This window comes from Terrapene carolina, unplaced genomic scaffold (genome assembly GCF_002925995.2).
Source record: "Terrapene carolina triunguis isolate 2854851 unplaced genomic scaffold, T_m_triunguis-2.0 Scaffold29195, whole genome shotgun sequence".
In the NCBI taxonomy this organism is placed as follows: Eukaryota; Metazoa; Chordata; order Testudines; family Emydidae; genus Terrapene; species Terrapene triunguis.
In genome coordinates, this window is record NW_020693546.1 from 42,158 (window position 1) to 70,030 (window position 27,873).

Genomic DNA, 27,873 nt, shown 5'->3' on the forward strand with positions numbered 1-27,873 from the left:
CAGCTGGAACAGGGGGAAGAGCCGTGGATCCCAGACCTCCAGGGTTCAGGGGAAAGAGAAATCCTAAGACGTCCCTGCACAGGTGAGAAAACGTGAAACCTACTCAGAGTCTGAAAGTGCCTGAAGGAAACATCTGGGATCCTCTACAAAGACCTTGGGAGCTCTCTGGGTTCAGGATTGTCCCCAGCAGGTGTCGTATCCCCAGGGAAGATATAGCTCATGGCTTCCTACAGCTCCTAACTGACACCTGTCAGTAGCTTCTTCCCTTCCCACTGAGTATTTAGATGGGATGTGAAGGCCGAATTGATTCCCTTTGGGGGAAGAGTTTGGGGGAGTTCAGTTCCTGGTTTTTATTTGACATCTCTCCAGCACTTATTTTGGTTTGCTCTTCCCTTTTCCATCCCTGTTTGAGGTTTCTCTCTCTGTCCCCTCAGGTGAGGCGATGGTGAGTGAGAATGAGGTGCAGAAGTCTCAGCAGGAAGATGCTGCGCAAGTGGAATCACATGGAGCATTATCGCAGAGATCCGAAGGGGATGTGTCCAGGAGTCATGAGGAGGGACAATCCTGTGAGATTCAGCACAGAGCAGAGAGAGAGCAGGGAAACCAGCCAGGGGAGAAATTGGATAAATTCATTTGCTCTCAGGGAACTCACAAGGACCTCAAGGAAACCACAGCCCAGCAGAAAATCCTCAGGAGAACGAAAAAAAATACCTGCCCCGAGTGTGGGAAAAACTTTAGTCACTGCTCAACCCTTACTAAACATCGGAGAACACACAGAGCAGAGAGACCCTTTGAATGCTGTGAGTGCGGGAAAACCTTCATTTGGCACTCGCACCTTATTACGCATCAGAGAATCCACACCAGAGCGAAACGCTATGAGTACCGCGAGGGTGGGAAAACCTTCACTCCGAACTCAAACCTTATTGCACATCACAGAATCCACACAGGTGAGAAACCTTATGAGTGCGGCGAGTGTGGGAAAAACTTCACTCAGAGCTCAGACCTTACTACCCATCAGAGAATCCATACGGGGGAGAGACCCTATGAATGCCGTGAGTGTAAGAAAAGCTTCATTCGACGGTCACACCTGATTACGCATAAGAGAATCCACACAGGGGAGAGGCCCTATGAATGCTGTGAGTGCGGGAAAAGCTTCACTGCCAGCTCAAACCTTATTCAGCATCAGAGGATCCACACAGGGGAGAGGCCCTATGAATGCAGCGAGTGTGGGAAAAGTTTCACTCAGAGCTCAGACCTTACTACACATCAGAGAATCCATACGGGGGAGAGACCCTATGTATGCTGTGAGTGCGGGAAAAGCTTCATTCGACGGTCACACCTGATTACGCATCAGAGAATCCACACAGGTGAGAAACCCTATGAATGCTGTGAGTGCGGGAAAAGCTTCACTGCCAGTTCAAACCTTATTCAGCATCAGAGAATCCACACAGGGGAGAGGCCATACCAATGTTGCGAGTGTGGGAAAAGCTTCACTCAGAGCTCAGAACTTGCTACACATCAGAGAATGCACAAGGGTGAGAGACCCTATGAATGCTGTGAGTGTGGGACAAATTTCACTGACCGCTCCGCCTTTCTCAATCATCAGCGAATCCACACCGGAGAGAGACCCTACGTATGCTTTGAGTGCGGGAAAACCTTCACTAGGAGCTCAAACCTCATTACACATCAGAGAATTCACACAGGTGAGAAACCCTACGAATGCAGTGAGTGCGGGAAAAGATTCACTCACAGCTCAAACCTTATAACGCATCAGAGAATCCACACAGCGGAAAGGCTCTATCAATGTGAGTGCGGGAAAAGCTTCACGGAGAGCTCGGCCCTTCTTAAACATCGGAGAATCCACGCAGGAGACAAACCCTACAAATGCTGTGAGTGCGGGAAAACCTTCACTCGGAGCTCCGCCTTTATCTCTCATCAGAGAATCTGCAAGGGAGAGAGACACCATAAAAAACTTTAGGGCTACCGAAACATTTTTTTTTCTTGTGCTAATTCCCACGTAGTAACCTTTAAGGCTGTTTGAACCATTTGCATCACTGTTATCCCTCAGCTTGTCCAGATGAGTTGCCCATTTTTGCTTTTTGCCGTTTGCCCTGTTTTGAGGTGGTTCCAATTGTCTTTTCTATCAACTGCATTGTCCCACGAGTAATGGGAGTGCGTCCCTCCTTCCAGGAACCAGGGAGCATCGCATTTATACCGTTCCTCCTATTGCAAAGGTACTGTTAGAGTCTCCAATGATACAGATTGCTCTGGGTTGTGCTGAAGAGCAGTTATTTTTGGACATTGTTTTTATTTTCATTTTAAATATATTTAAATACAGTGAAAAGCAGGCGGTGCAGGGGGAAAAGTGTCATTTCAGCCTCTGCGACACAGGAAGGAGATGGGGTAACTCAGAGATTCCTTCCTTCTCCATCACTGCAGAACTGTTACCTCCTGTCTGAGCCAGGCAGAGTTTATCTTCATCACATTCAGTCCCTCAACCTCTCAGAGAGTCATGTGATGCAGTGTTTGTGTTTGGAGATGATGCTTTGACTTCTTTAATCCTATATCGGAGTCACTATGACTGGAGAGGAAAGTGTCAAAGACCTGGAAGGGGAATTCAAATGGATCCCAAACACATTGTGATCATTTGGAGTTTAAATCCCAGGTTCCATCAATTGGCAAAGCCACTTCTGGCAAGGTGGCTGTTTTCCCCTCCTCCCCCCCCCATTGTGAGGATGCTAAAACTTTTGTATATAATTTAACTCAAAAAATGAGACAGTACTTAATGAAGCAGGTTTGAATGGATCAGAGGAGAATGTCATGGGAGAATCTTGTCTTGATTCTGAGTTATTAGATGTAACCTGCTCTGGATTTTTCCCTTGACACTTTTATTGTCATGTATTCTATCTCTCTGTGATGTGGGTTTCTATCTCTCCTGAGGAATGTTTGGTCGCCCAACTGGATATTAGTTTAGTTTGACAGGATATAGCTCAGATTTATTGGAGACTTTGAGACAAATGACCATTTGCTAAAGTCATTACTTCTCACTTCAGCGTTGCTTTTTCCCCACCCCTCCATGATGACATGGAGAAAGTTCATGTGCAGTTCTGTCAACAGGAGAGAACTCTCCAATTTACTGGACATGCTAACAAAGAAACAGCAGTGATTTAAAATCTCCACTCGGAAATGGTGAACAGCAGCAGACTGAACTGAAGGAAGTGCAGATGATCACATTGTTTAAGTCAATATCGTCTCAGATGATCTGGGGAGAGAATTCCACCGTAAGTGAGTTGGAGCTAGGCAAAATGCCCCTGTATTCAGTACCCAGAGCATTTGTAACCCAGGCTCTACAGAAGATCTCTCCTAGCTAATCCTATGATATGGGAAATGCTGCCCTTCACGATGCAGTGTGTGGAAGGAATAGAAGTGGGTTTTTTGTTGAATTTATCCTTTGTAGGAGCCACAAATATGTATAAAATGTAATAGCTGCAGAAAAATAGCCATTTTTGAATAGAAACGTCACTTCTGGTAACGTACAGAGATTCTGATCCAGGCCTGTATCTAGTTCCTAGCCTAGACCCGTGTCACCGCATTAAAGAAAATTTGGGCATGTTTGGGGAAGCCATTCCGCACTAACACTGCTGGTTTGGTAAAGGATTCTACTTCAGAGACGTGTCAATTTACCCTAACCCAGGCCCAGGATTTAGAAAGAAGGGGGGTAGAAATAGTACACACCCGGTTCTTGGCTTTCACCCCAATAAAGGTAGCTATGGTGACCAACCGCCCAAGGAAAATTGTAGAACACCACTCCCTAGCTCAGTGTCCCTGATTACAGTCCCAAAGGATGCCATGGTTAGATTGAGCACAATCATCCTTCACTGTTTGGCTCCAAAGTTTCATAAGGCAGAGAGAGAAAGAGAGTTCTTTAGAGGACATTCCTTCCCCGTGGATCCCAGACTGGCTGCCTGAGTGGGTAACGAGGACTTTCATGCAGTGGAAATAATAGTAACCAGTGAACGTGTCGAGCTCCAATATCAGACGGCAGGGTACACGCATGTTGAGTCCTGATTTTCTGGTTTTGTCTCAGGGCTTGTCTACTACACTTAAAATGCTGCATCTGTAAGGAAGAAACTCTCAAATGATAGTGCTCCCATCTGCTCAGTGACTCCACCTCCCCAAGCGGTGGTAGCTATGTCAGCAGGAGACACTTTCCTGCCCACACGGCGCTGTCTATATGGGGTGTTAGGTCAGTATAACGAAGCCGCTCAGGGGCATGGATTTTTCACACACCTAAGCAATGCCGTTATACCGATATAGGACTGTAGCGTAGACCAGATTGTGGTTTTGCTCTTGTGTTTTGTGCATTTGCATCCCTTCTCCTCTACGTCCTCCTACTTTGAAAGATGAAAAAGTGTGAAAATACAAGGAAGGAGTTTTTTCTCACGATGCAAATATTCCCACAGAGAAGACCCCTTCCACCGACACACATGGCAGAAGTTCTGGAGATATGTGAACTCACATAAGTGGGAGGCACCTCAAACCACAACTTGACTCAAAGGTTCACTTAGTGACTGTGATGATTAAATGAAAACTAACACGTATGACAAGGTTTTGTGATCTTTGAATATGTTACCTGATTTTCGAGAGTTGTATATTGTGGTTATAGGGGTCACCAATTGATCTGACCAGAAGAGAAGTTTCTTGTCCCGGAATCATGCTACCTGCGTGTTAACCAGGTGTGATCCCCTTAATTATATTGGAAAACGGAAAGTTGTCTTGTGTTTTTGTTTTGGTAGTCATGCGGAGAACGGTGGCTAAGCCTGAAAAGTTTATTGGATGTAATAGACTCCCTTTTGCCTCAGGAGTTCTGATAGAAAACCTCACGCCAATGGTTAGGCTGGGAGAATGTGTGTGGGAAATAGTCTAGAAGAGACTGTTGGCCCAGTATAGATTTTCATTTTTTGTATTTCAAATGGAACTTCTTTTGATGAGCTTCAAAGTCCATTTCTATTAAAAGGAAAACTAGTCAAGGAGACCAGGTGTATAACCTTTTACCCAGTTAGACTGTAAGAGTCACTGACTTCCCCGCTTCTCTTATTTGCCAAGGAAAGACAGGACACCTGTCATAGGATGTCTCCATTTATTTTTAAGAATGATGGTGGGCGCATGATGCAATTTTGCTGTTACATATTTTTGCTACCAGTTCTTGTTATCAGAGCTGACACCTCTTTTCCTTTTGAGGAGGGCAGCTGGTGGAGCACGGCCATTTAACCCTCAGGCCTTAGAGAGATTGATCCCCTCTGGGAAAGAAGCTGCTAGTATGGAGGGCTGAGCCAGCTACCCAATCGCCTGGTTCATCAGATGTAGCTACAGCTCGTAGTACCCATGAATCCAAAGACTGAGAGAAATGGTGCGTTCCAACCATTGCCATTTTGGGATCTCATTGTTCCTGTCTCAATTGTTTTGTTTTTATTAACTAGGAGATGTCCTGGCCTGTCTATTATATCAGGCTGTGACAGTGTAGGGGTGTGTGTGTGTGTGTGTGTGTGTGTGTGTGTGTGTGTGTGTGCGTGTGTGTGTGTGTGACAGAAGCCCACTGGTGCCAATTGGCAAAGGGGTCACTGTTCTTCACAAGCGACTCCTGTCTCGGACCTGACAAACTCACCACACCTAATACACTACTTCCATGATATTTGTCCAGGAAGGGTAGCATGTGAGGCCTCTCCTGAAGACTTGTAAATTATGGGTACTCGTCATCACTGCAAGACGTGTGGATGAGTCATATTTAAGGAATAATATAAATATGGGGAAATTATGCCGGTATTGTCTTGGAGTGAACGTCACCCCAATCATAGGTCTCAGTGGTGGCGGCCCGTTCCAGTGGGAGGGAATTATCACCCCACGCTTGCTAGCCAATTACGTGATGTATTGCTCAATTGTCTGCCTTTGCACCAATCTGGGCCTTGTCTACACTACAGAGCTTTGTCGGCAAAAGGCAGCTTTTGCCGACCAAACAGTGCAGGTTTACACACTACGATGTTCTTCCCGCTGGCAAAACTCTCCTGCTTTGCCGACAAAATAAAACCACCTCGACGAGAGGTGTAGAGCTTTTTGCGGCAAAGTCATATTGACAAAGCGTCCGGCTGGACTTTTGTCGCTGTTGATGGCCTCCAGCAGGTGTCCCACAATGCCCATCCTGACCAACAGTTTCAACTCCACTGCCCTGCATCCAGGTATACAAGTATCTGTCCCTCCCTCTTTAAAGGCCGGGGAAATTTTAAAATTCCACTTCCTGTTTGCTCGGGGTGTAGAGTTCACATCGCATCTGTCCTGCTGACCATGGCAGCTCCACGCAACAAATGCTCTTCCGCTTGAAGCACAGATGAGTGGTTGGATCTGCTGGGTCTGTGGGGAGAGGCGGCTGGGCCGAGCCAGCGCTGTTCCAGCCGTAGGAACTTCGACACCTCTGGGCAAAATGCTCGTGGCTTGTTAGAAAAGAGCAATGAACCAGGACACGGTGCAGTGCTGAGCGAAGATCGTCATGGCCAAGGAGGATGAGTTGGAGGACGATATGGAGCACACGGTAGGGTCGCCCAGTGGTGAGTCAGAAACTCTTTTCCACTCTGGTCCATATGGTGCAGAAGAGGGGTGCTCTGGTAAGTGATCTCTTTGAGCTGATGCTGCTCAGTTATACGAGGTGCAGCTTTCTGTTGCTCTGTATTCTAGAAGTCAGGGAAGGGATAGAAATATGCAAGACAAGCTGTGTTTGAGTGTGCTCCACATACCCTTGTGCAGCTAAGCAGTGCGTCACAACAGCGTGTTAAAGCACCCTGAGATTTCACGGGAATCCTCCAGAGAGATCTCTAGGGAAATTTCCTGGAGGCACTCGCCAATTCTCTGCCAAAGGTTCCGTGACAGAACTGCTTTGTTTCTTCCCCCATTGTAGGAAACTTTCCCTCGCCGCTCGGCAATCACTTGTGCAGGAACCAGGGCTGTCCTGTGATTAAAAAAATGAATGGCGATTCATCGCCCTGTTAAACAATAATAGAATACGATTTATTTAAATATTTGTGGCTGTTTTCTACATTTTCAAATATATTGATTTCAATTACAACACCATACAAAGTGTACAGTGCTCACTTAATAGTTATTTTTGATTACAAATATTTGCACTGCAAAAAAACAAAAGAAATAGTATATTTCAATTCACCTCATACAAGTACTGTAGTGCAATCTCTCTGTCGTGAAAGTTGAACTTACAAATGTAGAATTATGTACAAAAAATAACTGCATTCAAAAATAAAACAATGTAAAACTTTAGAACCTACAAGTCCTCTCAGTCCTACTTCTTGTTCTGACAGTCGCTCAGACAAACAAATTTGGTTACAATTTGCAGGAGATAATGCTGCCCGCTTCTTGTTCACGTCACCTGAAAGTGAGAATGGGCGTTCACATGCCACTTTTGTAGCCGGCATTGCAAGATATTTACATGCCAGATGCGCTAAAGATTCATATGTAAAGTAAATAAGGTTTTTAAAATGTTTAAGAAGCTTCATTTAAAATTAAATTAAAATGCAGAGCCCCCCGGACCGGTGGCCAGGACCCGGGCAGTGTGAGTGCCACTGAAAATCAGCTTTCATGCTGCCTTTGGCACACAGGCCATAGGTTGCCTACCCCGCGTTTGCTCTGTATAGCTCCCTTTTTCCTGTCTACCGTCTCTTCTGCACCAACCTGAAAGGCTTTTCTGGCAGCCTGGCTAGCTCAGTTGGTAGAACATCAGACTTTTAATCTGAGGGTTCAAGTCCCTGGTCAGGCTATTAACCTCTTGAGTTCTTTCATGTCCCTATAGCTAAAAAATTGTCTCTGCGGCATCCTTGCGGTTTCTTTTGAGGACTTGGAGTTTCCTGGGAAGTGCCCTTAGTGGCTAGGACTCAAGGGGCAGCTTTCTGCCATGCCCACCGGCCTCGCAGTCTGGAGGAAGAAAGACCTGGAGCAAAGCGCCCTGTGCTGAGCTGTTGAGCGTGGGCAGAGAGGTGATGGAGGCCTTGCTTGAGAGAAGCATCATCTTGTCCCAACAAAGTCCTCTCCTTCAGAAGTCTACAGAGAAAAGCCGAGCAGTCGTTGGTCCCATGGTGTAAGGGCCAGCACTGAGGGCTTTGAATCCTGCAATCCGAATTTAAATGCCGGTGGGGACTTAGGGCACCTTGCTGGCCACGTAGATATCTTGGGACTTGCCTGGCTTTCTCTTGCACTCTCAAATGATGTGGAAGCCGGTCATTTCCCTGCTCACTCTTGTGACTTGAGCGCCACACTCGATCGTGGGGGCTGCCTTAACCAGAGATAACTTTTTAGCTGTAGGTGTATGGAACAGCTGGAGAGGCGTATTCCCTGACTGGGGACTTGAACCCTGCTACGAAGGACTGTGATTCTTGGGAATGTGCGTGAAATAGGGCATGGCTTTGTGGCAATGGGATTCCCTAGCTGTGGAAGGGCGATCGATGGAACGCAGATCCTAATGTTGGCCCCGGAGCATCTTGTGACGCAGGACATTAATAGTATTCTCTATGGTATTGAAGGCGCTTGTGGTCTGGGAAGGTGCATGATGCAGGTATCTTCAGGAACACCGGCCTTTATAGAAAGCTGCAAGTGGGGACTTTCTTTCATAAGAACATAAGAGCGGCCGTACTGGGTCAGACCAAGGGTCCATCTCACCCAGTGTCATGTTTTCTGACAGTGGCCAGTGTCAGGTGCCCCAGAGGGAATGAACAGAACAGGGAATCATCAAGTGATCCATCCCCTGTCACCCATTCCCAGCTTCTGGCAAACAGAGGCCAGAGACACCATCCCTGCCCATCCTGGCTAATAGCCGCTGATGGACCTATCCTCCATGAACTTCTCTAGATCTTTTTTGAACCCTGTTGTAGTCCACTGAGTGGATGTTTTCAGAGAACTATCCACAATGACTCCAAGATCTCTTTCTTGAGTGGTAACTGATAATTTAGACCCCATCATTTTATATGTAGAGTTGGGATTATGTTTTCCAATGTGCATTACTTTGCATTTATCAACATTGAATTTCATCTGCCATTTTGTTGCCCAGTCACCCAGTTCTGAGATCCTTTTGTAGCTCTTCGCAGTCTGCCTGGGTCTTAACTTTCTTTAGTAATTTTGTATCATCTGCAAATTTTGCCACCTCACTGTTTACCCCTTTTTCCAGATCATTTATGAATATGTTGAATAGGACTGGTCCCAGAACAGATCCTATGGGACCCCATTAGATGACCAGACCAGAAGATTACAGTCGGGGGATGTTGAAATGCCTATAGTTTTCTATATTAATGCACTGATGATGCTGTTCCATGTTCGAATATAATAACCGGTCAAGATTGTCAAACAGGCTCAAATGCAGTTGAATCAAAGACTATGAATCGAAGATTGACACAGCAGAAAGAAGAAACGCCTTACCACCTTTTGTGGATAGCAAGGAGAAGGTCATTTTGGTCCCTTCCTCCATCCCTGGTGGAAAGCTCAGTGTTCATTGGTGACACGCTCATCCTCGTTCCTTTAATCGTGTGCAAGGCAAAGAGCCTTCTTTTGGGAGGGAAAAATCCTTTTCCATGAGTCATGTGGTCTGTTTTCCTAAGTACTGATGGCATTTCTTTCATGGTCTTCCATTCATGAATGAAAAGGAATCTCTAACCCAACCGAGCGTTCTTAATGAGTTTAAAACGTTTTTCAATGGCTCATTATTGTCTCTAGTGCAGCACTCATCTGTACTAACGAGCACCTCTTATCAGTCCCAGGAAATAATTGGATCCTAAGCACCACATATCAATTCTCCAGTGCAAGCAGGGGCTTCCACAGCTTCAGCAGAACTCCCCTCTTGCCCCATTGCTCCTTGGAGCTCTTCCACCAGGAATTGGTGCTGTTATGGTAGGGGGAACTTGCTTGCTACACAGGCTAACAGAGTCTTTTTCTTAGCATGCGAGCAAGTGTTCAGTCTTTGGGAGACAAGTTTGCTCTGCTTTATGCTCTGTATTTGGAGACAATTTGTGGCAGAAAGGAGCTTCCTGGGCACCAGACGTTGGGTGTGTGCTGAGATTTCTGAAGAAGGGGGTTGTCTGTGTGGGGTTTGCCTCTGTTCTGGGATGGGTGTATTTGTGTAAATAAAGCAAATCGTACTTAGGATTAACCTAGACTTTGGTCACTGATTTCTCCTGCACTGGGAAGCCGACCTGCAGCATGGCCCAAGATGTCCCTCACTTGGCAGAGGGGCACTTTTGGCGTTAGTAGGATAATAACATATAATAATGCCTGTGATGTTGTATAAAGGGGGAGCTGACTGTCTACACTAATATGATCACAATTTTATAAAAGGGTGACCAATCTTGTACAAAGTATGCCTTGTAAGGTATCACTGGAAAAGTTATAATCCACTCTGTATTGTCTTGTTGTGACAATGGGTGTATCGACGCTGGGTGTGGAGTTATGAACTTTTGCTGTGTGTTTGTAACTCAAACTTGTTGTGAGTCTGGAAAACACCCACAGGTTAACCCTAAGCAGCACGTAGCTCACAAAAGGTGCAAGTGACACAGTATTTGAAATTCATATGAAGAACTGGTGGCAGAGCATGTACATTATGAAGCTACTTAATTCCATAACAAAGGGCCGGGCCCCATGGCCCGAGCACCGGATGGGCAACCCCAGCACGGGGTGGCCCATGCAGCCAGAATTTCTCTGGGTCATGATATAAAAAAGAACAAAAGGCACCCCTTACCGCTTTTCTCTTTCCTACCTCATCTCTGGACTGATGAAATTTTGACAAGTAAAATTGGGGGGGAATGACTGAGATCCCCAATACTATTTAGGCAAATCCAGAGACACTTACAAAAAACTAGCCGCTATTACATCTCTGCTAGCACGTTGGGTTTACAAGCTTTAATTCACCTGCCATGTAACTTACCAGCTTTAAACCTCCGAATGCCTGATTTCTTTTCTTAGCTAACAAATGTTAGTTAGCTACCCAAGTAATTGGCTGGCAGCGTTGTCTTTGGTGAGCTCCTTGAGCAGCTGGTGATCTGGGGTTGAGTGACCGATTCTTTGGGATTGGGCGTAATCGAATGGGTGGTGGGTTTTTTTTGTTTTGATCACCTTTCATCACAGCAGTCCGGTGCGTCTGTGTGGTAAATGGCACTGGAGCAGTAAGGGGAGGCTCTATGTTTTTTGCTGCCCCAAGCACGGCAGTCAGGCGGCCTTCGGCGGCATGCCTGCGGGCGGTCTGCTAGTCACATGGATTCGGTGGCGTTTCTGCGGGTGATCTGCTGGTCCCGCGACTTCGGCGTACCCGCCGCCAAATTGCCACCGAAGCTGCTGGACCAGCGGACCTCCCGCAGGCAAACCACCGAAGGCTGCCTGACTGCTGCCCTCACAGCGACCGGCACACCGCCCCCCGCGGCTTGCCGCCCCAGGGACGCGCTTGCTGCGCTGGTGCCTGGGCAGCCCTGTTTATGATGAGCTAATAAAGTGACCCAGGATGGAGCGCACATATATCGCTGGTTTGGTTAAATCTAACTACAGATTATGCCACCCCGTTGGGAGTGTTTGGCCTAATATTAGCCCTGGGCATTGTGACTCCCACTAGGCCCCGGGGAAAATGGCATCATGATGTATTATTTTAACCGTGTGCATGAGTGTGAGTCCTTATGTAGCTCAAAGATGCAGACACGAGAGAAACTAATTAGGGACTTGTCCTTCTGCACGGAGCACCCACGAACTTATGCAATTACTCAGTGCAAGTCTACACCGCGTGCAGCTGTGCCACTGTAGCGCGTCTGGTGAAGACACACTATGCCGACGGGAAAGCGTCTCCTGCTGCCGTAGCGCCGGTGTGGACAGTGTGAAACTAGCACGCTGGGGGGGCGAAGGGGGGCTTTTTCACACCCCTGAGCCAGGTAACTTACATTGACTTAGATGGTAACTTAGACCTATCCTCAGCAAGGCAGGTGCCTGGGCTGAAGGAAACAACATAAGAACGGCCATACTGGGTCAGACCAATGGTCCATCTACCCCACTATCCTGTCTTCCGACAATGGCCAATGCCAGGTGCCCCAGAGGGAATGAACAGAACAGGGAATCATCAAGTGATCCATCCCCTGTAGCCCATTCCCAGCTTCCGGCAAACAGAGGCTGGGACACCATCCCTGCCCAGCCTGGCTAATAGCCATTGATGGACCTCTCCTCCGTGAACTTATTTAGTTCTTTTTTGAACCCTGTTCGTGTCCTAACCTTCACAACATCCTCAGGCAAGGAGTTCCCCAGGTTGATTGTGCGTTGTGTGAAGAAATACCTCCTTATGTTTGTTTTAAATGTGCTGCCTATTAATTTCATTGGGTGACCCCTAGCTCTTGTGTTATGAGAAGAGGTAAATAACACTTCCTTATTTACTTTCTGCCCACCAGTCATGATTTTATAGACCTCTATCATATCCCCCCTTAGTCATCTCTTTTACCAGCTGAAAACTCCCAGTCTTATTAATCTCTCCTCATACAGAAGCCGTTCCACATCTGCTCGCAGTATTCAAGGTGTGGGCATACCGTGGATTTATATAGAAGCAATATGATAGTTTCTGCCTTATTATCTATCCCTTTCGTAATGATTCCCAACATTCTGTTCGCTTTTTACTGCCGCTGCACGTTGAGTGGATGTTTTCAGAGAACTATCGACAATGACTCCAAGGCTACATCTACACTACAGGGGGGAGTCGATTTAAGATACGCAAATTCAGCTACGTGAATAGCGTAGCTGAATTCGACGTATCACAGCCGACTTACCCCGTTGTGAGGACGGCGGCAAAATCGACTTCTGCGGCTTTTTGTCGGCGGCGCTTACTACCACCTCCCCTGGTGGAGTTAGAGCGCCGATTCGGGGATCGATTGTCGCGTCCCGTCGATCCCCGAGAGGTCGATTTCTACCCGCCGATTCAGGCGGGTAGTATAGACCAGACCCAAGATCTCTTTCTTGAGTGGTAACAGCTAAGTTAGACCCCATCATTTTATATGTAGAGTTGGGATTATGTTTTCCAATGTACATTACTTTGCATTTATCAATATTGAATTTCATCTGTCATTTTGTTGCCCAGTCACCCAGTTTTGAGAGATCCCTTTGTAGCTCTTCGCAGTCTGCCTGGGACTTAACTATCTTGAGCAGTTTTGTATCATCTGCAAATGTTGCCACCTCACTGTTTATCCCTTTTTCCAGATCATTTATGAAACACCTACAGGCGTGTCCTGGAGGGAGAGGGGGGATCTCTGAGGTCCTCAGCCCTGGGGGTCTTTGTCCGCAGCGCAGATCAGCCCAGGGATGGGGCAGCCAATGGAGGGGGGGGGGGAGTTTGGGGATCTCCCCCCCCCCCCCCCCCGATTTCCCCTGCAGCTGCAGGCCCTTTCCCAATGTCTCTCTCCCCTCTTTCCTGGTCCATCCCCTTCCCCCTCGGGCTGGGAGACGTGACCCTGTCCCGTTCCCAGGGGGCAGGTCCCCCCCACTGCAGACAGCCCGGGGGGGGTTTACAGGGCACAAGAAGGGGCTGGAGCAGCTGGGAGCGGTGGGTGCCGGGAGGAAGGAGGCAGGAGCCGGGAGAACAAAGAACCGAGAGCATCAGACACGGGGGCGAGTCTGTGCTGGGCGAGGGGGAGCCCGGCATTAACCCCTCCCTGCCCGGCCGGGGGGGGGGGGAACCCGCCGCCCCTCGGGCTCTGCCCGCATCCACTCCGGAGCCAGGTAATGGACAGAGCCCGTGGGAACGTGCCGGGGGCGGGCGGGAAAGTGACTCTCTGCCCCAAGGGAACCTGGGGGGCGTTAAATCCCCCCGTCCCCCCCCCCCCCCGGGACACTGCCCCCTTGCTGCTAAGGAGCTTGCGGGAAGCGGCTTAGCTGGAAACCCAGCGGGGGCCAAACTGGGGGACCCAGGTGGGGAGAGAGCTGGGCCCCCGGGGGGCCTGGAGGGGTCGTGCAGGGAAGGGATGGAAAACGGGGCAGGGACTGGGGGGAAGTGCGGTGGCTTTCCCTGTCTCTGTGCGGCTGGACATTAGGGAGAGAAAAGGGGTCATCAAGTCCCTGCAGATGCTGCCTCTTCTCTCTCTAATACTGATCAAATTCTCCCCCAGTTTTGCCCCTTTTCCCCTCATTAGAAAAGGTGCATTAAATCCACGTAGATTTCCCCGTTTTCTCTCAAACTATCCGCCTTTTCTCTCTTCCCCTCCTCCACGCTTGCCCCATTTTTTCTTTCCAATTCTCAAAATGTCCATTTCAAATCTCCTCCGATGTGGGGGATTTTCCCCACCCCGTTTGATAGGCAGCCATTTGTCCTTGTCCAGGTGGGAAATTGTCCCGAATCATTCCCCCAAATGGGCAGGGGGTCAGTGGGGGCTGTTTGGGGGAGCCCTGAGACCCGGCTGCTTCTGGGGTGGAGCCGGGGTGGCCGTTCTCTGCCAGCAACAGGGCTTGGAAGGGGTCAGGGATTTCCCCGTACTCCCCATCCCTGAATTTCCCCATCACCCCCCTCCCAGGGGTCAACTCGTTACAGGGCAGTGTGGCTAATTAGTGATCCATAGATGGGAACCCCTCTCCAGGAGCCTGGTGGCTTAGGGGCCACCACCGCTGCACGACTCCAGGTGCGAGGGGCTCTCAATCGTCTTGCTGGCTTCATGCCACTGGAAGTAACGAATGGAATCGATTAAATATTAATTGGGCCACAGACAGCAGGAGAATCTCTCTTTAGCCCAGCGCTCAGGTGCTTCCCTGAGAGGCGGGACACCCCTGATCCAATATTAACTCTCGCCCCCTGGATGAGTGCCTGACCCCTGGGTGAACAGCAACGAGAGGCCTGTCCCGTTTGGGTGACCTCGGGGGATCGAGCACTTGTAGATTCTGTTGCTCCCGAATTATAGCGTCTAATTCTTTAGCCTTGTCCCTAGGGCTGGGGGGAATTTAACACTCCCTCCCACTGCACTTGACTCAGTAGATTCTCTAATTTCTCACATGGTGCTTTCCTGGCATCTAATCCCTCTGAGATACCTCTGACCCCCTCACCAGGCCTTACTAGGCTGCATCCCGCTAGCTCACGCTCACTGGCCCCCGGCTTCCCTAGGATGGTCTCATTTTCCACTGGGCCCGTCTGTCAGTCAGATGATGACCCAGAGCAGTTTCCCCTCTGGTTGGAGTCTCTATATTCTGGGACACAGAGGTGCCTTCTCTGGGGTTGAGGTGTCCCTTGGACGATGAGGGCGAGGCTGAGTGTGTTCCCAGCAGAGATGCAGATAATTAAATATGGAGCCCCAGGATTTCGCCGCTTAGAAACGAGCTTGAATACGGCCTGCCCCATCTCGACAAAGATCTGTTCGAATTGGAAAAAGAACAGAGAAGGGCAACGACCGTGATTAGGGGCACGGAACCGCTCCTGTGCCAGGGGAGATTAAAAGAACCGGAAACCGTCAGCTTAGAAGCGAGACCATGGAGGGGGCATATGATAGAAATCTCTCAAATCATGAGTCGTGTGCAGAAAATGAATGGGGGGGGGTTATTTACCCGCTTTTGCATCTCACAAGAGCCAGGGGTCACCCGAGGAATCTGCAGGGCTACGAGGGAAGGGAGATGCTGAGAACTGCATGCACAGGTAAGGAATTAGTTAAACCCACTCAAAAAAAAAATCTCAGGGTCTGTGGGAAACAGCTGGGAGCTCTGAGGTCAGGGCTGCCCCCCGCAGATGTGCTAGCCCCATGCATCGTCACTGATGCCTGGCAGCAGCTCCCTCTCTCACCCCCTTTCCCCCTGAGTTTTCCGATGGGATGTGGAAGCAGAATTGATCCTCTCCTCTCTTCCCCTATGGGGAATAGTTTGGCGGATTCAACCCCTGAGTTCCCCCCCCACACCTCCCTCTCTCCACCATTTAATCTGGTTTCTTCCCCACTTGCCCCTTCTCCTCGGCACAGGGCGCGACCCACGTCTCACTTCTCCCTCCACCCCAGCAGCTGAGACGGGAGGATGAGTAAGAATGAGGAGGTGACGTCTCAGCGGCAGAAAGCGGAGCCGGAAGAACCACACGGGAGATTAGCAGGAAGATATAAAGGGAAGGTTTCCCAGAATCATGAGCAGGGGAAAGCCTACGAGAGGCAGTCAGGGAAGAAAGAAGGTGAAATCATTAATGCCAGGTTGAGTTTTCCCATGACAGATGTTGCACTCCCCACCCAGCCACTTCAACCAGATCAGTGGGGCCCATCTCAGTAACCTCGCTGGCCTGGGCAAGTTCTGTGCTCAGTCCCCCTGGGCATCAGCCTGCCCGCACTGACCTTTCCCTGGTCCTGCTGCTTGTCTTATATAGGGCCCTTCTGGCCCCGGATTGGTCGCTCCATCAGCCCCTTTGATTGGCCGCTCCTCTGCAGCCACTCTAGGCTGCCTGGAGGACTTCTCGCTGCTCTTTTCTGGGGCAGGGTGATGTAGGGCCTCCGGACCTAGGCCATCCCGCCCCACACCTCCCCACTTTGTCAGAGAAACATCCAGCCCCATAACCCTGCCTTTTCCCTCTTTAAAGTGGTGTCGCCCAAGGCTTCCTGCTGCCCATGAGAACGGCACTCCAGGGGCATGCCATCATTTTCTAATTGATCAAACATTCATTTAAAATCCCCTCTGATTTCTCCCCTTGTCTCTCAGGCATTGCATTTTTATTACACGTTCTCCGCTATTCAATTTTTGCCCCATTTTCGCTCTAGTTATCTCCAACTTGAAATGTCTCCCTTCTCCTGCTAAAGCCACATTGCATGGGGCTCCCTGTGGCCTGTGTGCATGGCCATCTGTGGGTGGTAATATTAAATACTGATGTCAAAAATCAAAGAAATAGGTGGGTTTTTTTTTTCTTTCCACCCTTCAAAACTACAGGAACTTCATGTTTTGGAGTGAAAACTGGTTGCTGTGAGTCTTTACCCCGATGTGGGGGTCAGGATTGGTGGGAAGAGGCTCCCCAATGATCAGCCTCTGTCTCTGTGGGGAGGTGGTTTCATTAGATCCTATCACCAGAGGTCTCTGGGTATTGCTATGGGGTTGAGGTGCAGGATCTCTGTTCGATTAGGTCCTTGTATTGCATACAGCACCATGGTACGTGAGGAGTTTCCAGTCATTAAACAAGGTAACTACTCATCAGTTACATGTTGTTCTTTGTTTTCTTCTCCTCTCTCCTGCGGGAGAAGCTTGTGCACCGGGGTGTCTCGTTTTGGTAGGGTTGTCTGCCGGTTTCACTTTCTGGTGGTGGTGGGTCTGAATAGACTCATAGTTGCGATGTACTTGCCGTTAGAGGAGACAACCTTAAAAAAAAAAAAGCGCCTTGCGCTCGGAGTGGAAGGTGGTGAGGTTTGGGATGGTCTTTAGTTCCTAGGAGCGTCCATTCCAGACTCTCAGAAAGCTCTGTCTCCCTCACAGATGAGCTGGGTTAAAGGGGAAAAAAAAGATAAGTTCATGGAGGACAGGTCCATCAATGGCTATTCACCAAGATGGTCAGGGATACAACCCCATGCTCTGGGTGCCCCTAAACCTCTGACTGCCAGAAGCTGGGAATGGGCGACAGGGGATGGATCACTCAATTATTGCCCTGTTCTGTTCATTCCCTCTGAAGCATCTGGCACAAGACACTGGGCTAGATGGACCATTGGTCTGACCCAGTGTGGCCGTTCTTAGGTTTTTATGAGCTTTACCCTTCTTGTAGAGAGTTCTGTTGTGCCAGAGAAGCGTAGCTGGTGACCACACGCTTCCTCCCAGAGCATTACATGATCTATTAGCTATCCTGGGCCCAGGCCAGGGAATGCTCTGGAGGCAGCCCAGAAGGTAGAGGACCGCTCTGAGGTTTTTGCAGTCTCGTGTGTTGCTGAGATGTATGACAGGCTCTGTACAAGTTCAAGTGTCCTAAGCAGAGAAGACTTCATGCCCAGGTCTGTTGCATTGCTGGAGTGCAGCCGAGAGGCATGAAAAACTCTGGTCTGATCATCATCCACTAGGAATGTTACCCCGGAATTTGACATTCCTGCGTATACCCTGGACGTGACAGCCCTGCCGTCAGCGATTTTGTAGATTAGAATCATAGAATATCAGGGTTGGAAGGGACCTCAGGAGGTCATCTAGTCCAACCCCCTGCTCAAAGCAGGACCAATCCCCAGACAGATTTTTACCCCAGTTCCCTAAATGGCCCCCTCAAGGATTGAACTGGGTTTAGCTCAAACCACTGAGCTATCCCTCCCCCCACTGCCGTCTGAAACTCCAATACCACTGACGTAGGAATGATCTTAGGCCTGTATGAGACAAGGACAGACAGCGGCAGGCTTGCAGTTGGTTAACCAGAATGGGAGGATGGGACAGAAAGTTATGGAAGTGAGCAGCGACCTGGGTTTGAAGTGCCCCAGACGTATTGTTGTTCTGGCTAGAAATACTAGAAGTGTTTTGAGATAATGAGCAGTTTGTTGAAATGAGGAGAATTGGTGACCCAGGAGAGGAGTCCCTGTGGGTTATGTGCTTTGTTAGAGTTTGCTATAAAAGATTAGGTGAAAGTAAACACCTTGGAGCAGTCCGAGGGAGCTTTTCTTAGGGTAAGGAGCTTGCATCTAAACTCCCCATCAGCTGGATGGAACAAGGGCTTCTGGAAACCCGGCTGGTGATCGCTCGAAACCATCTCAGACTGTGGTTAATTATATCTGGGTTGTCCTAAACCTACTGTGTGTGTGTGTGTGTGTGTGTGTGTGTGCGCGCTTCATATCTAATAAATAGTAGTTTTAGATAAGAACACGCTTGCTTGTATCCATCATTTATCAGACGGAAGCCCCGTGTTCCCATTGATTTATTCCTGACGCTGCCTGCAGAGAAACAGCTGGGTCTGTGCTGGGGAGAGACCTTCATTAAAGCTCCTTCTGAGCCAGCCAAGGTGGGGAAGTTCTCCCGCTAGGACTAGCCCCAGACGCTGCTGACAGGATCTCCTGATCAGAGCGTCCAGGTGGTTGAGAGAGAGCTCAGTGAAAGCACTGGGGCCGGGCAGGAAATTGACTGCACAGTGAGCGCTTCCTCCTCCCCCATCTCTGCTCCTCGTGTCTATGGGAGCCACAGACCTGCTGCCCTCGTTACGATTCAGACCAAAAGGGATGTTTCTGTCAGCAAGGCTGACCGGCTTCACCCGGGCCCTTAAATGTCTCCCACTGACCTTGTACTGAGTTGTGGATCAAGCTTATCTTCCTGCCTGGCATCCAGCCTTCCGGGCCCTGGCAGAGCGGGTCCTGTGAGGGGAAGAGAACACCCCCAAGAACGGGGTGGTGGCCCAGTCTCCCATCTCGAGGGGAGAGCGACTGAAGAGGGCATCAGGAGAAAGAAGTGGTGGGAGATTCCCGAATCTCTAACCCACCCAGACACACCCACTGTAGACGGGGTGAGGAGCAGAGAGAGGGAAAAACGCTTCCTGGCTCTGTCTAGTTCTGGCCCTGCTGGCGGGACAGCGCCGGGGGCTCCTTTGATGCTGCTCTTTCTCTAGTGTTTGATGCAGACGCCGTTCCTGGGAGGGTTTAAAAAGTCTCTGTGGGTTCGGCGCTTTTGGGAGGGGGCTGGGCCTGCTGGGTTACAAAGAGACAGAGCGTTTTCCCAGCGTGGCAGGGTTGACGATGTCCGTCTGCGGGGAAAGGGCTTGGGGGAATCAGGGTGTGAAATTAACTATCTCCTCCATTGCTCTTCTCACCTGGACAGGCTGTCACTCCAGATTGTCCCATCGTTCACGGGGACAGGGAAGGGAAAAGGCTGCAGAGGAGCCGATTCAGGTAGCGACTTCCCAGTGGCTCCGACTGGAGGGAGCGGGGCAGTAGATGCACAGGAGGTGGGCGCTGTTGAGGGATTTGGTCTTCAGGCGGGAGGGGGCAGGAAATACCCAGGGCGGAGAAAGGGAAGGGGACAGGGTGTGACTAACCTACTGGGACTTATTCAGCCTGGAACTAGATTCTATGACCAGACCCATGAGGTTGAGGTGAAAATTCCCCAATTTTTGAAACTGGAACCAACCCGCCCCGGACTGGGCTGGGTCAACTTCCCAGTGTGGGGGTGGGACTGTGACTGGGAGCCTCCCAGAGCTTTCATTTGATTGGCTCCTTTCCCATGAATAGTGGGGCAGCAGGTACTGAGTGTTGGGCTCTTGCTCTTTCAGGGGCCGGTGACCTTCGAGGAGGTGGCTGGGTATTTCACCAGGGAAGAGGGGGCTCTGCTGGACCCCGCTCAGAGAGCTCTCTACGGAGACGTCATGCAGGAGAACTATGAGAATGTGACCTCGCTGGGTAAGGATTCCCGTCCCCTCGGTTACTAGAAGCTGTGGGGTCTCTCCAGCACCCGTATCAGTTTCTGCTGGAAATTCTTTCCCTGGTTCCTTAGATTAAAGGAGACTTCGTCACATCGTCCCCACAACTCATGTGTGATCCTGTTCCCTTCCCACAGCCCTCCTCTCATTCCTGAGGGGTCAGCCCCTACGCTCTCTGGGAAGTTGCCGTGACAGGCACTCTTCCCCAGAGCCCCTTCCTGGGTGATTTCTTCCTGCCAGATAGGAATAAAACGGTTGGGTTCACCATGGAGAGAGGTGAATAGCGGGGTCCCCCAAGGAGCTGCACTGGGACCAGGGCTGCTCAACATATTCGTAAATAATCTGGGAAAAGGGGGTAAACAGAGAGGTGGCCAAGTTTGCAGAGGATCCAGGATGACTCAAAGCAGACTGTGAAGAGCTACAAAGGGATCTCACAAAACTGGGTGACCGGACCACAAACCGGCCAATGAAATTCAATGCGGATAAATGCAAAGTGATGCACGTTGGAAAACATCATCCCAACTATGCACAGCAAATAACGAGGTCTCAATTAACTGTTACCACCAATCACTGGATGCGCCACTCAGCTTGCGACTTCTCCTGGCCGCTCTGGGTTCCAGCCCAGGGACCCTGCAACAAACATCCACGTTCTGTTCAGGCCACAACGTTGCTCTTTAATCCCTGGGCTGCTTCCTATCCCAGCATTCCCCCTTGTCTGGCCTTTGCCGGTCTCTCTACGCCGCTCTCCCAGAGAGCAACCGTGGGCTGTTCGTCTCTCTAGCCCCCAAACACAGCTCCCGTCTCCCAGGGAGTGACTGCAAACTACCTCCCTGAAGCCCCCTTCCTATGATCGGCTCCCTGCCTGTTCCCACACAGGCGAGCGTCCCCTAAGTAGGATTTTCCTCTCAGTCTTCAGCCTAATAGGTTAATTGGTCCATCTGGCCTCCATTAACCCCGTTAGCATGAGGGAGAACTTGGAGTCATTGTGGATAGTTCTCTGAAAACATCCACACAACATACAGCGGCAGTAAAAAGCAAACAGAATGCTGGGAATCATTAAGAAAGGGATAGCTAATGAGACAGAAAATATCATGTTGCCTCTATATAAATCCATGATAGGCCCACACCTTGATTACTGTGCGTAGATGTGGTCACCTCATCTCAAAAAAGATATACGGGCATTAGAAAAGGATCAGAGAAGAGCAACTAAAATGATTAGGAGTATGGAATGGCTTCTCTATGAGGCGAGATTAATAGGACTGGGACTTTTCAGCTTGGAAAAGAGATGACTGAGGTGAGGATATGATAGAGGTCTATAAAATCATGACCAGTGTGGAGAAAGTAAATAAGGAAGTGTTGTTTACTCCTTCTCATAACACAAGAACTAGGAGTCACCCACTGAAATGAATAGGCAGCAGGTTTAAAACAAACCAAAAGAAATATTTCTTCACACAACTCAGAGTCAACCTGTGGAACTCCCTGCCAGGGGCTCTTGTGAAGGCCAAAAGTATAACTGGGTTCAAAGAAGAATTAGATAAACTCATAGAGCATACGTTGATCAGTGGCTATTAGCCAAGATGGTCAGGGACACAGCCCTCTGCTCTGGGTGTCCCTAAACCTCCAATTTCCAGAAGCTGGGATTGGACAGCAGGGGATGGATCACTAGGAATTCCCTGTTCTGTTCATTCCCTCTGAAGCACCTGGCTCTGGCCACTGTCGGCAGACAGGATACTGGGCTAGACAGACCATGGGTCTGACCCCATATGGCCGTTCATAAAATCATAGAATATCAGGGTTGGAAGGGACCTCAGCAGGTATCTAGTCCAACCCCCTGCTCAAAGCAGGACCAATCCCCAATTAAATCATCTCAGCCAGGGCTTTGTCAAGCCTGACCTTAAACACCTCTAAGGAAGGAGATTCCACCACCTCCCTAGATAACCCATTCCAGGGCTTCACCACCCTCCTAGTGAAAAAGTTTTTCCTAATATCCAACCTAAACCTCCCCCACTGCAACTTGAGACCATTACTCCTTGTTCTGTCATCTGCTACCACTGAGAACAGTCTAGATCCATCCTGTTTGGAACCCCCTTTCAGGTAGTTGAAAGCAGCTATCAAATCCCCCCTCATTCTTCTCTTCTGCAGACTAAACAATCCCAGTTCCCTCAGCCTCTCCTCATAAGTCATGTGCTCCAGCCCCCGAATCATTTTCATTGCCCTCCATTTTTCCATATCCTTCTTGTAGTGTGGGGCCCAAAACTGGACACAGTACTCCAGATGCGGCCTCACCAATGTCGAATAGAGGGGAATGATCACGTTCCTCGATCTGCTGGCAATGACCCTACTTATACAGCCCAAAATGCCGTTAGCCTTCTTGGCAACAAGGGCACACTATTGACTCATATCCAGCTTCTTGTTCACTGTAACCCCTAGGTCCTTTTCTGCAGAACTGCTTCCTGGCCATTCGGTCCCTAGTCTGTAACAGAGGGCAGGACAAGAGGTGATGGGGTCAAACTACAGCACAGGAGATTTAGATTAAATCTCAGGAAAGACTTCCTAAGTGTGAGAACAGCAGGACGATGGAACAGACGCCTGGGGAGGTCCTGGAAGCTCCTTTACTGGAGGTTTTCAGAAGGGGGCTGGAGAGCATCTGTCTCGGCTGGCTTAGACACAACACATCCTGCGTCTTGGCAGGGGGTTAGCCTAGATGACCCTTGCGGTCCATTCTAACCCTCTGGTTTATGACTCTGATCCTCTGTTTGACCAGATGTTGCTAATCCTTCCAAAAGTGGTGTTTGCTTTTCCTCAGCTTGCACGAATATCTTCAGCGCAGCCACCTTCAGATATCACCACACTCCCCCAAGAGCAAAGCTCTTCGACCGGTTAGATTTCTGTGCCATCCACCTGCATCTTTGCACCTGTTGTCTGGATTCCGTCCTTGGTTTTCCCGGCATTTACGTTCAATCTAATTTTTGATTGCCCTGGGTTAAGGGTGATCATTTTGTTCCATGTCAAACTTAGTAAAGCAAAGTCCTCAGCAAAGTCAAAGTTGTGTAACTCGTCTGTGCCAACCCACTGGACACAGTCCATAATGCCTTTTGTTGCCTGCTTCATCAGCCACTCTATTGTGAATGGAAAGAGGATTGGTGATTATATATACCCTCATCTGACCCCACTCACAATATGGAGCCATCCACCAAAGCCTGCATCCAATCCTAATGCTCATCTACTGTAGAACCTCAGAGTTACGAACTGACCAGTCACCACACACCTCGTTTGGAACCAGAAGTACACAATCGGGCAGCAGCAGAGACCAAAGAAGAAAAGCAAACACAATACAGTGCTGTATTAAACATAAACTACTAAAAAAATAAAAGGAAAGCAGCACTTTTTTTTCTGCACCGTACAGTTTCAAAGCTGTATTAGATCCATGTTCAGTTGTAAACTTTTGAAAGAACAATTATAATGTTTTGTTCAGAGTTACGAACATTTCAGAGTTACAGACAACCTCCCTTCCCGAGGTGTTCGTAACCCTGAGGTTCTGCCGTACGTCCATCATATAAACTCCTCCGTACATAGACCAGATTGTCTGTATTCCTCAAGGTCTCTCTGTGGACACCGTCAAACGCTTCCTTAAAGTTGACTAAGCTGCCGTCGCTTTTTCGATGAACAGTTGAGGCATGAACAGCTGTTCCAAAATGTCCTCTGTCCTCCCCAGCAGACGAGTTTCCAGTTTATAGATCCTGAATTATCAGAACTGATTCCACACACTTGGGGATCTTCATAATCCCTTCCACCAGGGCCGTCCTTAGGCATACGCAGCATACGCAGCTGTGTAGGGCACGATGACATTTGGGGCACCAAATTGCCCCAAATTTCATGGTGCCCTAGGCAGCTGCATGCTGCATACGCGGCAGCCCCAGCGACCAGCCCTATCCCCTGGCCGGCCCCCCCTACGGGCTGTGACCACTGCAAGGGGCAGGGCTGTCCTTAGGAGGGTGTGGGGCCCTGACCAACTCCCTCCGCCCCACCTCTTACCCTTCCCCCCTGGTGAGTGCGGGGAGGTTGGGGAAAAGGATGCCCCCCACACTCACCAGCGGTGGGAAACGGAGAGACGTGGCCCCAACCCGCTCCGCTTCCCTTGCCCCAGCCCCAGCCGTGTCGCTCGGGTTGGAGAAAGGTTGGGAGCTGGCGGAGTAGAGCGGGCTGGGGCCGGGCTGCTCCGCTTTCCACCGCTGCAGGGAGTGTGGGAGGGATCCCTTCCCCCAAACCCCCTCCCCCGAGCGACACGGCTGGGGCCGGGGTGAGGGAAGCAGAGTGGGCGGCTCCCAGCCCCCTGCTAATCCCCTGGGCCACTCTGGGACTGCGGGGCCCCCAAAAGTGCCCCCCCCACAGCTCCTGCCTCCCAGACCCTGGAGGGGGGGAGGCCTGGGGCCCCACACAGCTCCCACATGGCGGGGCTGTGTAGGGCACCCAAATGGCTAGGGACGGCGCTGCCTTCCACTGCATCTAACTCACTACCTTCCCTAATTCCTCAAAACGTGCTGTCTTGGCCTCTCATACCCTTAGCTGCTGCATTCGGCGAAAGCCCCTGTTCCCTCCAGTTCCTAACTGAGCTAATCCCCACCAGCCCGTCCTCCCCGGTCCCAGCTTCCTGGCGATGTGTCCCGGGGCCCCTCTGTGTCAGTATAAAGCCGGGCCAGGGTGACTCCCTGCTCTGGCTGGGACATAGAGATGCTGTTTCTGAGTTTTGGGACTCCGCTTTCATGAGGAGTGTCTGGCTGTGTGTGTTCTCAGCGGAGCGGGGATCCTTACATCTCACGTTAGCAGCAAGTCCTGTGGCTTGGATTACCTGGGGAGCTGGTCCCCGAACGTTACGGTTTAGAAATGACCCGGGGTTAAAACACTAGAAGGTTCCTGGTGGCACATGCCCCGTGAATTCACCCGAGCTCACTTGTTTTCTTTTCCTTCGAACAGGGTTGCTGATTTCCAAAGCAGATGTGATCTCCCAGCTGGGAAAAGGGGAAGAGCCCTGGATCCCGGAGCTCCAGGGCTCCGAGGAAAGACAGAGTCTGCGAGGCGTCTGCATGGGTGAATTCATTAAACCCACTCTCTGAGCTCAGGATTGTCCCCTGCAGGTGTCGTGGCCTCAGGGCAGATGTTGCTCATGGCTTCCTACCCATCCTGTCCGACACCTGGCAGCTGCCTCCCTGGCCTCCCTTCCCCCTGAGTGTTGGAGGGGGTGTGAGGGCAGAATCAATCCCTGCTTCTCTCCCTTGGGAGCACTGGCACTAGAAAAGGTTCAGAGAAGGGCAACTAAAATGATTAGGGGTTTGGAACGGGTCCCATATGAGGAGAGATTAAACAGGCTACGACTCTTCAGCTTGGAAAAGAGGAGACTAAGGGGGGATACGATAGAGGTCTATAAAATCATGAGTGATGTGGAGAAAGTAGATAAGGAAAAGTTATTTACTTATTCCCATAATACAAGAACTAGGGGCCACCAAATTAAATTAATGGGCAGCAGGTTTAAAACAAATAAAAGGAAGTTCTTCACTCAGCGCACAGTCAACTTGTGGAACTCCTTGCCTGAGGAGGTTGTGAAGGCTAGGACTATAACAGGGTTTAAAAGAGAACTAGATAAATTCATGGAGGTTAAGTCCGTTAATGGCTATTAGCCAGGATGGGTAAGGAATGGTGTCCCTAGCCTCTGTTTGTCAGAGGATGGAGATGGATGGCAGGAGAGAGATCACTTGATCATTGCCTGTTAGGTTCACTCCCTCTGGGGCACCTGGCATTGGCCACTGTCGGCAGACAGGATACAGGGTTAGATGAACCTTTGGTCTGACCCAGTACGGCCGTTCTTATGTTCTTATGAGGAGTGTCAGGGATTAGGCTCCTAATTCTTTCCAGCTCCACCGCACTTCCTTTGGTGTGTTGCCCCCGAGTCTTTCCCCTTTCGGCGGGGCCCGGGCGATGACTGGTCGCTGGACTCTTTCTCTCTGTCCCAGCAGGTGCTGGGATGCTGAGTGAGAACGCGGCGCAGAGCCTGCAGCAGGAAGAGGCTGAGCACGTGGGAGCACATGGAGGATTATCATGGAGATCCAAAGGGAGCGCGTCCAGGCATCATGAGCAGGGAAAAGCTCATATGGGGCGGCACAGGCCGGAGCCGCAACAGGGAAACCAGCCGGGGCAGAAAGTGGGTAAATCCATTGATTGTCAGAGAACTCACAGGAACCTCAAAGCAATCACAGCCCAGCAGCGAATCCCCACGGCAAAGAGAAAAAACCGATGCACCGAGTGTGGGAAAAACTTCACTTACCGCTCAGACCTTCTTATACACGAGAGAATCCACATGGGGGAGAGACCCTATGAGTGCCCTGAGTGCGGGAAACGCTTCAATCGCAGCTCAACCCTTATCAGACACCAGAGACTCCACACGGGGCAGAGACCTTACAAATGCCCCGAGTGCGGGAAACGCTTCCCTCAGCGCTCAGCCCTAGTTACCCACCAGAGGATCCACACCGGGGAGACCCCCTATCAGTGCTCGGCGTGTGAGAAACGCTTCACTCAGAGCTCAAACCTCATGGCCCACCAGAGGATCCACACCGGGGAGCGAGCTTACAAATGCCGGGACTGTGGGAAAAGCTTCACCGTCAGTTCAAACCTGATCCGGCATCAGAGAATCCACACGGGAGAGACCCCCTACGGATGCGCCGAGTGCGGGAAAAGCTTCACGATGAGCTCACACCTTATTCGACACCAGGGCACCCACACTGGCGAGAACCCTTATACATGCGCCGACTGTGGGAGAAGCTTCAAACAGAACTCCAACCTTATGGCACATCAGAGAATTCACACGGGAGACAGACCCTATATGTGCACTGAGTGCGGGAAACGCTTCACGCAGAGCTCAGCCCTTATTAAACACCAGAGGATCCACAACGGAGACTAACGGGACAAAGATTTTGCTTCCCGCAGAGTGGCCTTGAAAGGGTGTTTGCACCATTTGCTCACTGTGGTCTCTCAGGGGAGTCGCTTGCTTTTACAGCTTGGCCTTCGGTAAATCCCATGATCCTTTCTATCAAGTCTTTTGTCCTATTAGTCATGGGAGTGTGTCCCTCTCTTACCCGGAATGTCTCCCGGTGGGGGAGACAGAGCTGATCTCAGCTAGACACACTGAAAGCAGATCTATCTCGGGTATCTTGGGGTGAGTCCGAGAGATTTGCTCTTTCCCCATCGCCGTCTGGCCCCCGCCCACTCCCTCACTCTGGCAGCATTAGCTTCTGCCTGACCTACACAGAGTTTGTCCTCCTTACATACACACAGTCATTTTATTTTAAAAATGACTAACAAACATATAGCTTAGAGAAATAAGAGCGGGGAGGCGAGCTCCACCAATTGTTTATCTCACTGCAATTCAGGGTGCTGGCTCCCAATGTTTAGTCACCGGAGTTCTTTTATGTACCTTAGAGGAGACCAGGATTAAGACCAAGCAAAATCACCACAATTATTAA

General features: G+C 50.0%; 1 protein-coding gene and 1 long non-coding RNA gene across 2 annotated transcripts; both read left to right on the top strand.

Annotated features, from left to right (window-relative positions):
* On the top strand, window positions 1–27,873 carry LOC113409074 (zinc finger protein 850-like). The gene is made up of 4 exons (XM_029914053.1): window positions 1–82; window positions 435–1,916; window positions 21,111–21,130; window positions 26,616–27,873. Exons 2-4 carry the CDS (start codon window positions 443–445, stop codon window positions 27,309–27,311), a joined length of 2,190 nt encoding a protein of 729 aa, XP_029769913.1. The 5' UTR covers window positions 1–82; window positions 435–442; the 3' UTR covers window positions 27,312–27,873.
* LOC115271480 lies at window positions 15,185–19,865 on the top strand. The gene is made up of 3 exons (XR_003899977.1): window positions 15,185–15,670; window positions 15,987–16,186; window positions 19,762–19,865. It is a non-coding gene; the product is annotated as an uncharacterized LOC115271480 (long non-coding RNA).

What these genes read in the sequence shown, in the direction of transcription:
- LOC113409074 (XM_029914053.1), top strand. Translation starts at nt 443, where the DNA reads ATGGTGAGTGAGAATGAGGTGCAGAAGTCTCAGCAGGAAGATGCTGCG. An exon ending in CGGGAAAACCTTCACTCGGA is followed by an intron (nt 1,917 to 21,110) that starts GCTCCGCCTTTA and finishes CCGCTCTCCCAG; the next exon opens with AGAGCAACCGTGGGCTGTTC. An exon ending in AGAGCAACCGTGGGCTGTTC is followed by an intron (nt 21,131 to 26,615) that starts GTCTCTCTAGCC and finishes ATCACAGCCCAG; the next exon opens with CAGCGAATCCCCACGGCAAA.